We start from the raw sequence: 12,113 nt of genomic DNA on the forward strand, positions 1-12,113 counted from the left end.
TTTTCATGGCTTGAGAGCTAACTTCGTTTTACCACTGAATAATATTCTATTGTATGGATGTGCTACCATTCGCTTACCCGTTCACCTCATGAAAGACATCTTGGTTGCTTCCAAGTTTTTGCAATGATTAGTAAAGCTACTATGTTTGTTTCTTATGGTGCAGATAAGCTTCATCTTCTCCTAATATTGTATGGCTCTAATATTACTGGGAGAGAAATCCTAAGTGGTTAAACAAAACATGTATAAAAATTCTGCCCTCTAAATTTATCGTAAAATCAATTCCAAGATTTTGCAAGATAATGAAGATGTACAGAGTATAAAGTTATCACATGGCTGTTTCTCTCTTTGCATATGCTATGAAAATGTCTCGGCCGGGCGCGGTGGCTCACGCCTGTAATCCCAGCACTTTGGGAGGCCGAGGCGGGCGAATCACGAGGTCGGGAGATCGAGACCATCCTGGTTAACATGGTGAAACCCCGTCTCTACTAAAAATACAAAAAATTAGCTGGGCGCGGTGGCGGGCGCCTGTAATCCCAGCTACTCGGGAGGCTGAGGCAGGAGAATGGCGTGAACCCAGGAGGCGGAGCTTGCAGTGAGCCGAGATCGCGCCACTGCACTCCAGCCTGGGCGAAAAGTAAGACTCTGTCTCAAAAAAAAAAAAAAAAAAAAAAAGAAAATGTCTCCCTAAGACCATCCTGATAGACATTGCTAGGTATGTCTGCATCCCCTGGTGCAGTTTCTTCTGCTGTAGGTATTCCTAGGGCAGGGGCTTTTTAAAGAAGATTCTGTGTATTCTATTTAAAAAATATACTCAGGCCATGTGAGGTGGTTCATGCGTATAATCCCAGTGTTTTGGGAGGCCAAGGCGGGAGGATCTCTTGAGCCCAGGAGTTTGAGACCAGCCTGGGCAACAAAGTGAGACCCTGTTCTCTACAAAAAATTTTGAAAGTTTGCCAGGCATGGTGCTGTGCACCTGTGTTCCTAGCTACTCGGGAGGCTGAGGCAGGAAAATGAGGTTACATTGGGCTATGGTTGTGCCACTGCACTCCAGCCTGGGTGACAGAGAGAGACCCTGTCAAAAAAAAAAAAAAAAAAAAGGAAGTCAGTCCATCCGTATACTGAAGGGGACGTGGGTTTTAACCTGAGAAATGTGTCTCCCAGCTGATTTTGGCCATTGGGGGGAGTCATCTTCTTGGACAAGGAAGTTGTTCAGGGGATGAATCTGGGCAAGACCTAACCCTCGTGGGGGAAAGCAGAAGGGAGTGGAATGATTGGCGCATCTGGAGACACTGGCCAGCCATTGCCTGTGTTTGAGGAAGTGGGGGCAGAACAAGAGGTTATCTGGAATTCCCACGGTAACGGCAAAGAGGCAGGAGATGGGGAGCCCACTGTGTTAACTGTGTTCTTCATCTATTCAGGAACCGACGAGAAAATACTAGCAAATGTCACAGAGGATGCCAAGAGGCTGATAGCTGTTGCCGACTCTGTGTTGACGAAAGTTGTTGGTGACCTCCTAAATGGCACGATTTTAGTTGGACAACTGGAGCTGATTATAAAGCACAAGAATCAGTTTCTTGACATCTGGCAACTGAGTAAGCATCGAGTCGATACGCACTTCAGGCTCCTGAGGCATTAAGTAGCTGGAAGACACGTTTGTGTTTGCATTTTTGTAAAGGAGATGATCATCTTAGCCTTGATAATGAGTATCTCTTCTTGCTCATAAGTTGATAGGGGTGGTTTATAATTCTCAAGAACATCACGGGAAAGTGATAAAATAATGGCCATCTCAAAAAAGTGGGTATGCGCAAAACCATCCTAGTCCTTCTCCTGGTGGCGGGGAAGGTGGGGCGCTTTCAAAGCGTTGCCATGGAAAATGGCATTTGTTGCTGTATTGGGTTACTTTATTGGTGTTCTTATTTTCCAGGGGAAAAAAGTCTTTCACCCCAGGATGAAAAATGTGCTGTGGAGGAAGCACTGTATTGGAGAAGGGAGGAACTGTTATTTCTAAAGAAAGAGAAAAGATGTGTTGATAGTCTCCTGAAGATGTGTGCGAACGTGAAACATCTGATACAAGGTGGTATTCCTGAGAAGTGAACAAAGTTGAGGGCTCTCAAAGGGTTAGAGGAGAACACAGTAAGCATGGATCACAGTAGCAGATCTTTATTTTGGAGAGAAGGCTTTAAAATTTTTTTTTAATTTGCATTTGCTGGGGGGATCGCTTTCACCTCTTTTAGATTCTTCTTTTTGGTATTTATGTCCACATTTCCAAATAACATGCTTAAGTGTCTCCTGGATTTTTCCAGTGTCAGCATGAGCTGCTGACGCCCGCTGCAGAAGATGAGGGCGTAGAGCCACACATTTCTGGTCTGTGCCCTGCACACATCACCTTTCCACCTCCTGTTGCTTCCTGTTTTCTCATAGTGGAGTTGCATCATTGTTTAGGGTTAAATCATCAGGACCCACACGGATCACAAGTGAACCACGAAAGAAACCGTCATCATTTTACAATTTTTGCACAAACTCTCTGTTTTCCACAGAATTACATTTCCTGTCAAATGCTGTTTTCACTGTGTTAATGATATGCTGTTTTCATTGTATTAATTTCTAATTCCATCCCAATCTCTGCCGAGTGTCTGAATTTCCTTGAAGATCATTGGTTTGACCTTTGAAAAGGAACCTGCCAACCCTGGGCTGCAGACGTAGGGTGGAGTCTCCCTCCACCTCCTAGGAGCCTTTGCCTGGCACCTGGGTTAGACGTGGTTCCCGCGCCCCCCTCCCCCGCTACTCACTCCTGCTTCCTCTGTTGGCAGAGCACACCCTCACTGGCTTCCTGAGAAAAGGGGGTGTAAGAGGTTAAACCCTCGAATCCTTGTGTGTCTAAAGATGTCTGTCCTCTTACTAGGTCAGTCGCTCGGCTAGGTCTAGAATTACAGACCGGAAGTCATTTTCCTTCTGAAGTTTCAATGTGCTGCGCCATCATTGCCTCCACAGTGTGGCTATGTATGGAGAAGTTCGATGCAGTGCCAGTTACACATCCTTCATGTGTGTGACCTGTTTTCTCTTTCTGGAAGCTCCTGAGCTCTTTCTGTTACTCATATTCTGAAATAATAACGTGTCTTGGCCTGGATCTATGTTCCCTCGAGGCTGGGCATGTTGGCTCCCACCTGTAATCCCAGCACTTCAGGAGGCCAAGGCAGGAGGACTGCTTGAGCCTAGGAGTTTGAGACCAGCCTGGGCAACATAGCAAGACCCCATCTCTAAAAAAAATACAAAAAATTAGCAAGACACGGTGGTGCATGCCTGTATTCCCAGCTACTTGGGAGGCTGAGGCAGGAGGATCACTTGAGCCTGGGAGGTTGAGGCTGCAGTGAGCCGAAATCATGCCACAACACTCCAGCTTGGGTGACAGAGTGGGACCCTGTCTCAAAAAATAAAATATTTTCAGTCCCCTCTATTGGGTATGAATAGGTAGGTCTTTCAACTCTAGACATCAAAATCCTTGAGTTCTGGGAAATTCTCTTGAATGATTTAATGTTTTCTTCTCTTGCTGGAATTCCTGTTAATTGGATACAGGGCCTCCTGGATGATCATCTAACTGTCATCATTTTTCTCTCGGATTTTCTATCTCTGTTTTTTGCTCTGCTCTTGAGAGATTTATTCAGAACCAAGCTTTCTGCTTAGGTTTTCATGTCAGCTTTCGTATATATATTTAATGTCGAGGAATTCTTTTTCTCGGAATGTTCCTTTTTAAATTCTATCCTGTTCTTGTTCACGTTGCAGCATCTTCCCTTCTGGGTTATTCACCGTTTTGTTTTGGAGGTTTTGCTTTTCCTGGCATCATGTGCTGCTTCCTCCAGGTTCCTTTCACTTGTTGATTTGTTTTGATTTTCCTCCTATGTCTGGACATTCTTGTTTGTCTGTGTTTATTAAGAGAAAGCCCTCACAAGTGGGTTGGCCCTCTGCGGGGTGCTGCCGTGGGGTGCTGTGGCTCGACCTGGAAGTTGGCCTGTCTCCCGAAGTCTTCTGTCTCCTGCCTGGAGGGTGTGGGCCTAGCTGCCAGGTTTCTGGGAGCCAAGAGGGAGAAGCGGGCTGGCGGGCCTTGGCATCCCGTGCGTGGTCCCCCCATGGCCCGTGTTCTCAGTGTGGTTCTCCGCCACCTCCCTCTGTCTCCTGTGTTTCACACCCCATCCTCCTTCCCCCTGAGATTGGATAATTCATGTCTTCTGTTAGCTTCCTGAGAAGGGGGATGTGTCTAGAAAGGCCCTTTGTTCTGCCATGTATCTGTGGCCTCCAATCCACACGCCCCCCTGCGTTATCCTTTCTAGAAAATGAACCATCTCTTGGCTGCTGGGGTGAAGAAGGGGGCCCACCTGCTGTGTCAGGGCATTGGGGTGACAGTTGGTGTGCTGGACGGACCATGTCTTCTTTTTGGGACAGAGTCTTGCCCTGTTGTCCAGGCTGGAGTGCAGTGGCTCAGTCTCGGCTCACTGCAACCTCTGCTTCCTGGGTTCAAGTGAATCTTGTGTCTCAGCCTCCCTAGTAGCTGAGATTACAGGTGTCCAGCTAGTTTTTTGTATTTTTAGTGGAGATGGGATTTCATCATGTTGGCCAGGCTGGTCTTGAACTCCTGACCTCAAGTGATCCATCCGCCTCAGCCTCCCAAAGTACTGGGATTACGGGCGTGAGCCACTGTGCCCAGCCTGGACCGTGTCTTAAACAGACTTTGAACCCAGTCTTCCTTATTTCATCACCACCTCCCAGTCTGCAGTGACCTGCACAATGTGTGTCTGCTTTTTGGGAATCCTGTGACATAAAACTGCTCAGCTCTCAGTGTTGCCCACTGGGACCCTAGGGCTCCATGTTACCAGGCCTCATGTGTCATTTACCACTGGTTCAGCTCGTTTTCAACTTCTAAAATTTTGTTCCTGTTATCCTGTTCGCCATTCCTCCTCCTGTCCTTGTCAGTTTATGACTTTCCTTTTTTTTTTTTTTGAGATGGAGTCTCACTCTGTCACCCAGGCTGGAGTGCAGTGGCACAGTCTCAGCTCACTGCAACCTCCACCTCCCAGGTTCAAGTGATTCTCCTGCCTCAGCCTCCTGAGTAGCTGGGATTACAGGTGTGCTCCACCACGCCTGGCTAATTTTTGTATTTTTAGTAGAGACAGGGTTTTGTCATGTTGGCCAGGCTGCTCGTGAACTCCTGACCTCAGGTGATCCGCCCAGCTCAGCGTCCCAACGTGCTGGGATTACAGGCATGAGCCACTGCGCCCAACTAGTTTATGACTTTTTAAATGCAATTTATGTTCTGTCATTGGAGTGGGGTTTGGCAAAGAGAGTAAATAGGTGCGTGTTTTCCCACTGCCATCTTTACCCAGAAGTTTATGATGCTTTCTTTATCATGAATATTGGTTAACAAGGCCAAGCGGGGAGGGAAAGACCTGTGAACTCTTCCTGAGAAAGAAATCCTAGCAGCTGTGTGCTCTTGAGTTCGCTCAGAGAAGTGAGGAGAGAAAGTCTTAGGAAAGTGAAATAAAATGGAATCATGATTAGAGCTTTGACTTCTGACACTTTCTTTTCGTTTCTAAAGTGGACTTTGGAGTGCTTGCAGTAAGACACTCACAAGACCTCAGCAGTAAAAGATTAAATGACGCCGTGACAGTGAGACTGTCCACCTCCTCGAACTCGCAGAGGACAACGCATTACCACCTGAGCTCCCAGGTCCAAGAAATGGCTGGGAAGATAGACTTGCTCAGAGACAGCCACATCTTCCAGATCTTCTGGCGGGAAGCCGCAGAGCCGCTGAGTGAGCCTAAGGAGGACCAGGAAGCCGCAGAGTTGCTGAGTGAGCCCGAAGAAGAATCAGAAAGGCACATCCTTGAGCTTGAAGAGGTGTATGACTATTTGTATCAGCCTTCTTACAGAAAGTTCATTAAGTTGCACCAGGATCTAAAGTCAGGAGAGGTCACCCTTGCAGAGATTGATGTCATCTTCAAGGACTTTGTGAATAAATACACGGACCTGGATTCAGAACTTAAGATCATGTGCACTGTGGACCACCAGGGCCAAAGAGATTGGATCAAGGACCGAGTCGAACAGATCGAGGAATACCATCACCTGCACCAGGCTGTCCACGCAGCCAAGGTCATCTTGCAGGTCAAAGAGAGCCTGGGACTGACCGGTGACTTCAGTGTTCTCAACACTTTACTAAATTTTGTAAGTTATTTGCTGGGGACTGTGGGGGTTTGGAGGGGCGTCCTGCCTCAGCCTCTTCAGGAGCCATGGGCTTTGTGGCTTTGAAAAGGGGGGCGGATGACTTAGAGCTTCCGTCAGGGGCTCCTGTGTGTGTGGTACTTGAGGCCTGAATATCCCAAGGGCTTTGTTTTTACCTTTGTTATAAATAGTACCACTGCTCCTTAGCCAGAGGGAGTTTTCTTGGGTCTGCGTGAAGATCAAGAACTCAGGAAAGGGCAACAATCCTCTTTTCATAAGGGGCATTTGTAAAGGGTCATAGGCTCTCTCTAGGTTACAGAAGCCAAAAAGCAAAACACTTTGTCGGCTGCCCAACTGCATCTCCCAGTTCCACCCAAAAGCGGTAAATCAGTTGTTTCTGTTAGAGTTAAGAGGTGACTCTTTTGCTTTTTTTTTTGAGATGGAGTCTCGCTCTGTCGTCCAGGCTGGAGTGCAGTGGCGCGATCTTGGCTCACTGCAAGCTTCGCCTCCCAGGTTCACGCCATTCTCCTGTCTCAGCCTCCCAAGTAGCTGGGACCACAGGTGCCCGCCACCACGCCCGGCTAATTTTTTTGGTGTTTTTTTTTTTAGAAGAGACAGGGTTTCACCGTGTTAGCCAGGATGGTCTCGATCTCCTGACCTCGTGATCCACCCACCTTGGCCTCCCAAAGTGCTGGGATTACAGGCGTGAGCCACCGTGCCCGGCTGAGTCTTCTGCTTCTTATGTTTTTAGGTAGACCAAGATAATGATTAGAATTTAGCATAAAAGCTGGAATCACAGCTGGGCACAGTGGCTCATGCCTGTAATCCCAGCACTTTGGGAGGCTGAGGTGGGCAGATCACCTGAGGTGAGGAGTTCGAGACCGGCCTGACCAACATGGAGAAACCCCATCTCTACTAAAAATACAAAAATTAGCCGGGTGTGATGTCAGGTGCCTGTAATCTCAGCTACTAGAGAGGCTGAGGCAGGAGGATCGCTTGAACCACGGAGGCGGAGGTTGCAGTGAACCGAGATCGTGCCACTGCACTCCAGCCTGGGCGACAGAGTGAGACTCTTATCTCAAAAAAAAAAACCAAAAAAAAACCCTGGAATCCCATCCATTTACACTTGAACCCTAGTGCACGTCCTCGAGGAAGCAACTGCTCTGGGCCTTTATTGACAAAGCAGAAAAAGCAACAGTAGTTACTTGGCAGGGTTATGTGAGGAATTGATTTAAAAATCCACTTTATTAAAATGCTTAGCTGAATATCAGGTTCCCAGGAATCACAGTTCATCTTGATCAGGGAGAAACAGCCATGGGGGTTTGATCATCCAATTCAGGGGTAAGAGCTTGGTGTGCCTGTTGTCACAGCAGTGGCAAATCTAGGCATTGAGGGAGGGTGGGGCTGCTGGGACGGTCAGTGCTTGCAGCTCACAGATTCTGGGGTTCTGGTTAATGAGTTCCAGTCCACAGTAGAGCTTTTTCTTGCAGACTGATAACTTCGACGACTTTCGCCATGAAACACTGGACCAGATCAACCAGGAGCTCATCCAGGCCAAAAAGCTGCTCCAGGACATCAGCGAGGCCCGGTGCAAGGGGCTGCAGGCTCTGTCCCTGAGAAAGGAGTTCATCTGCTGGGTCCGGGAGGCTCTTGGAGGTAAAATCAGCCTTTGGGGTTGCGTGGAAGTGTGGAGAAAGTTTTCAGATGGCGCACTGTGTGGCGTTCCTAAACTCTTTGGCAATACCTCCCCTTGGCCAAGGACTACGTAAAGGGCAGAAAGACGTTGCCTGCATGCTTTAGGGAGATGGGCACTGATCATAGAGTTCACACCGGTACAGTATTTCCCATGTGCTGGTGTAAAAGCCACTCACCTTGCCACACCCTGCCACTTCGGAAGCTGTAAATGGCTCAGGTTCCTTTTTTCTTAAAATCTTGCCCCCTTCAGCTTTTTCTTCCAGTAGATTTTTACTGGAGGACAAGGAGAGATCCTGCCCACAGAGAGGTTTTTGTTTGTTTGTTTGTTTGTTTTTTTGAGACAGAGCCTCGCTCTGTCGCCCAGGCTGGAGTGCAGTGGCGTGATCTCGGCTCACTGCAAGCTCTGCCTCCCGGGTTCACGCCATTCTCCTGCCTCAGCCTCCCAAGTAGCTGGGACTACAGGCGCCCACCACCACGCCCGGCTAATTTTTTGTGTTTTTAGTAGAGACGGGGTTTCACCGTGTTAGCCAGGATGGTCTCGATCTCCTGACCTCGTGATCAGCCCATCTCGGCCTCCCAAAGTGCTGGGATTACAGGCATGAGCCACTGCACCTGGCCTTTTTTTTTTTTTGAGATGGAGTTTCGCTCTTGTTGCTCAGGCTGGAGTGCAGTGGTGCGATCTCGGCTCACTGCAACCTCCACCTCCTGGATTCAAGCGATTTTCCTGTCTCAGTCTGCTGAGTAGCTGGGATTACAGGCGCCCGCCACCACACCCAGCTACTTTTTTGTATTTTTAGTAGAGATGGGGTTTCACCGTGTTGGCCAGGCTGGTCTTGAACTCCTGACCTCAGGTGATCCACCCATCTCAGCCTCCCAAAGTGCAGGCGTGAGCAAGTACAGGCGTGAGCCACCGCGCCTGGCCCCACAGAGAGATTTTTCTCACTTCTCCATTGATGCTGTGCGTTTCTTGGCAGCCTCTTCAGTTCTGTGGCTTAGATGTCGTTGGCGGAGGAGAGAGGAAGAGGCAGAGGAGGCAGGAGGGGCACAGGCGGCAGTGCAGGTGTGCTGGGGGGTCTGGGGGCCGCCACCTGCTGGATCTCAGGCTCTGGCTCTCTTGGGAGAGCCGCTGCTTTCAGTGGTGGACTCTCTGGTCCACACTGATGCACATCCTTCAGTGAGTAATTTATCTGAGGGGAATGATCTGAGTGTTTCATAGTTAATTGTGAACATGTTATTTACAGCTGAGCCTTGGTTTCTTTTTGTTTAAATGGTAATGTTGTGTGGATTGAAGGAAAGAGCATACACAGAAGTGCAGTACAGTGCCTGGGACATTGAAATTGCTCAGGAACGGCGAGATACCGTTTAGTGGTATTAACAGACACTACAGGCTGGGCGTGGTGGCTCACACCTGTAATCTCAGCACTTTGGGAGGCCAAGTCGTGTGGATCACCTGAGGTCAGGAGTTGGAGACCAGCCTGACCAACATGGCGAAACCCGGTCTCTACTAAAAATACAAAAAATTAGCCAGGCGTGGTGGTGGGCGCCGGTAATCCCAGCTACACGGGAGGCTGAGGCAGGAGAATCACTTAAACCTGGAAGGCGGAGGTTGCAGTGAGCCGAGATCGTGTCACTTCACTCCAGCTTGGGTGACAGAGTGAGACTCTGTCTCAAAAAAAAAAAAAAACTACAAAAGATTAGGTGTTCCGGACTCTTACTGAAAGCAGAAAGTGGACAGAACCTTAAAAATTCATGAAATATCCATTTCAGCTTCAGTAAGGATTACTGCCCAAGACCGAGTCTTGTGCTATCGTGGAATAGTCCCACGCTGAACTCCCCTCTTCTCTTCCCCAGGCATCAATGAGCTGAAGGTGTTTGTGGACCTGGCCTCCATCTCAGCGGGGGAGAATGACATTGACGTAGGCCGGGTGGCCTGCTTCCATGACGCTGTGCAGGGCTACGCATCCCTGCTATTTAAGCTGGACCCCAGCGTGGACTTCAGTGCATTCATGAAGCATCTGAAAAAGCTGTGGAAGGCTCTGGATAAGGACCAGTACCTGCCCAGGAAACTGGTGAGTCTTCTTCTGTCTCTAATGCAGATTTTGTTGAATAGAGCATTGCTTAGCAACATTAGGGGAGTGACTGTGCAAATGGTGGTACACCTGTATGGTAGGTTTGTACACAGCCGTTTTCAATGATATTTAAAAAGCTTTTCTTCATAAATGGAAATTCACCATCTTGTTACCTAGAAAGCAGGATACAAAATTACATGACACATAGGAATCTCTAAGGTGCAAAACACACGTGGAAAAAAGACAGAAAGGAAATATGCTGAAACGTTGCCAGGAGTTTTCTCTGAATGGTTGTAATTGTCATTTTATTCTGTTACTTTTTGTTATTTTCTATAATTGATAGAATTTTTTATCAGAAAAAAGTAAACATTTAAAATTAGCCAGGCATGGTGGTGTGCGCCTGTAATCCCAGCTACTCTGGAGGCTGAGACAGAATTGCTTGAACCCGGGAGGCAGAGATAGCAGTGAGCTGAGATCACACCACTGTACTCCAGCCTGAGTGACAAAGTGAGACTCTGTCTCAAAAAAAAGAAAAGAAAAGAAAAAAGTAAACATTTAAGTTTAAGTAAACTACCTGTAGCAGGGTCTGAATTGACGTACGCAGCTTAACTAGATACCTGGGCCAGCCTCCGGACGGCTGCTCTGCATGTGGGTGAAGGAAGAAGTGACATATGGAAGGGCAGGTAAAGCTATCTTCATTTTCCTGCTAGAAAGTCAGCAGAGTTTCCAAACAAAACCCTCTGTTGTGATTTTTCCTGAACTTCTCTTATTGTACTTGGGGACCACAGAAGGACACTGAGGACTTGGGACTCCACAGCCATTGCTTCCAGCGTCACCCCCAAAGGGTTCTCTGCATTGGGGATCTGGCAGAATGATGGCGTCTGGTAGAGAGGCAGGCGGGCGGCTGCTCATTCCCCTCCACTCCTCCACAGATGTAAGTCAAGTGCCCCCATGTGCCAGCCGGGGCACCAGGCACTGGAGGAAACGTGGAACAGCGAGTACAAAGCAGCACTGAGTGACAGATCATGTTGTCAGGGTGGCACCTGGTCCAGCTGGGGCGCTGGGTGGGCGACTGCGTCCTGAGCCCTGGGGAAGCGTGGGGAGAAGGCTCTGCAGCGAGGCAGAGGCGGGAGGCCGACCACAGGAGGGAGAAGGGCAAGATGCTCGCTCCAACCGTGGCCGTGTTCTCTCCTTCTGTCCCCACAGTGTGACTCCGCCAGGAACTTGGAATGGCTGAAGACTGTGAATGAGAGTCATGGGTCTGTGGAACGCTCATCCCTGACCCTGGCCACGGCCATCAACCAAAGAGGCATCTATGTGATCCAGGCACCCAAAGGTGGCCAAAAGGTGAGCGGTCCCCAGCCCTCGGCGCAGCTGCGGCCCGTCTGCAGGCTGCTGCCAGTCCAGGTCTTCTGCCCCCAAGAAAGTGACTTCTAACCTATGCTCTTCACAGATTTCCCCAGACACGGTTCTGCACTTGATCCTTCCTGAGAGCCCTGGCAGCCACGAGGAGTCGCGAGAGTACTCTTTAGAGGAGGTGAAGGAGCTTTTGAACAAGTTGATGCTGATGTCTGGCAAGAAGGATCGTAACAACACGGAAGTGGAGAGGTTTTCAGAGGTGAGGGCGCATCTTTGCAGTGGCGCTAAGCTGGTGGTGTCATCTCGTCCGTGAGGGCTGTGTACTCCCAAGAAAACGGAAAGGATTTGACTTGGGATTTGACTGATAAGAAGGGCTCTGCTCTTAGGCCCATGGAGAGTAGAGTTGGCACATTTATAGGGTGCATGGAACTCTAGTCCGCGGCCCCAGAGAGGTCTTAAGGCAGGCAGGCCCCTGGGTTAGCAGTCCCTCCTTACGATCCGTAGGATGAACGCTGAAGCTGGCAGCCTGTCCACCGCACTGAGAAGGAGGTTGGTCACCCAGCAAATAGCCCTTAGAAAGACACTTGAATTGCCTCTCTCACTCTGTAAATCAGCAAGAATCCAAATAACTAAGATTTAGATGGACAAAACAGAAGTAATCATATTGAGAATGGTGTACCGGTCTAAGTAATAGTCTCTCAATTTTATTATAGGTTCTTTCTCTAAAGTTGATTTGTACTTTACAAATGGTATCCTTTATCTCTGCTGGGTGCAGTGGCT

General features: G+C 48.7%; 1 protein-coding gene across 7 annotated transcripts in view; it reads left to right on the forward strand.

Moving 5' to 3' along the window:
• Window positions 1–12,113, forward strand: part of RNF213 (ring finger protein 213) — a 136,064-nt gene that overhangs the window by 66,943 nt on the left and 57,008 nt on the right. For all 7 annotated transcript variants that reach the window (XM_063599454.1, XM_008956539.5, XM_008956536.5 and 4 more), the window contains 7 exons: window positions 1,419–1,592; window positions 1,925–2,074; window positions 5,588–6,213; window positions 7,701–7,866; window positions 9,757–9,974; window positions 11,181–11,321; window positions 11,428–11,592. In XM_063599454.1, the coding sequence (XP_063455524.1) occupies window positions 1,419–1,592; window positions 1,925–2,074; window positions 5,588–6,213; window positions 7,701–7,866; window positions 9,757–9,974; window positions 11,181–11,321; window positions 11,428–11,592 (1,640 nt within the window). The remainder of the gene's footprint in view (window positions 1–1,418; window positions 1,593–1,924; window positions 2,075–5,587; window positions 6,214–7,700; window positions 7,867–9,756; window positions 9,975–11,180; window positions 11,322–11,427; window positions 11,593–12,113) is intronic.

This window comes from Pan paniscus, chromosome 19 (genome assembly GCF_029289425.2).
Source record: "Pan paniscus chromosome 19, NHGRI_mPanPan1-v2.0_pri, whole genome shotgun sequence".
Classification (NCBI taxonomy): Eukaryota; Metazoa; Chordata; class Mammalia; order Primates; family Hominidae; genus Pan; species Pan paniscus.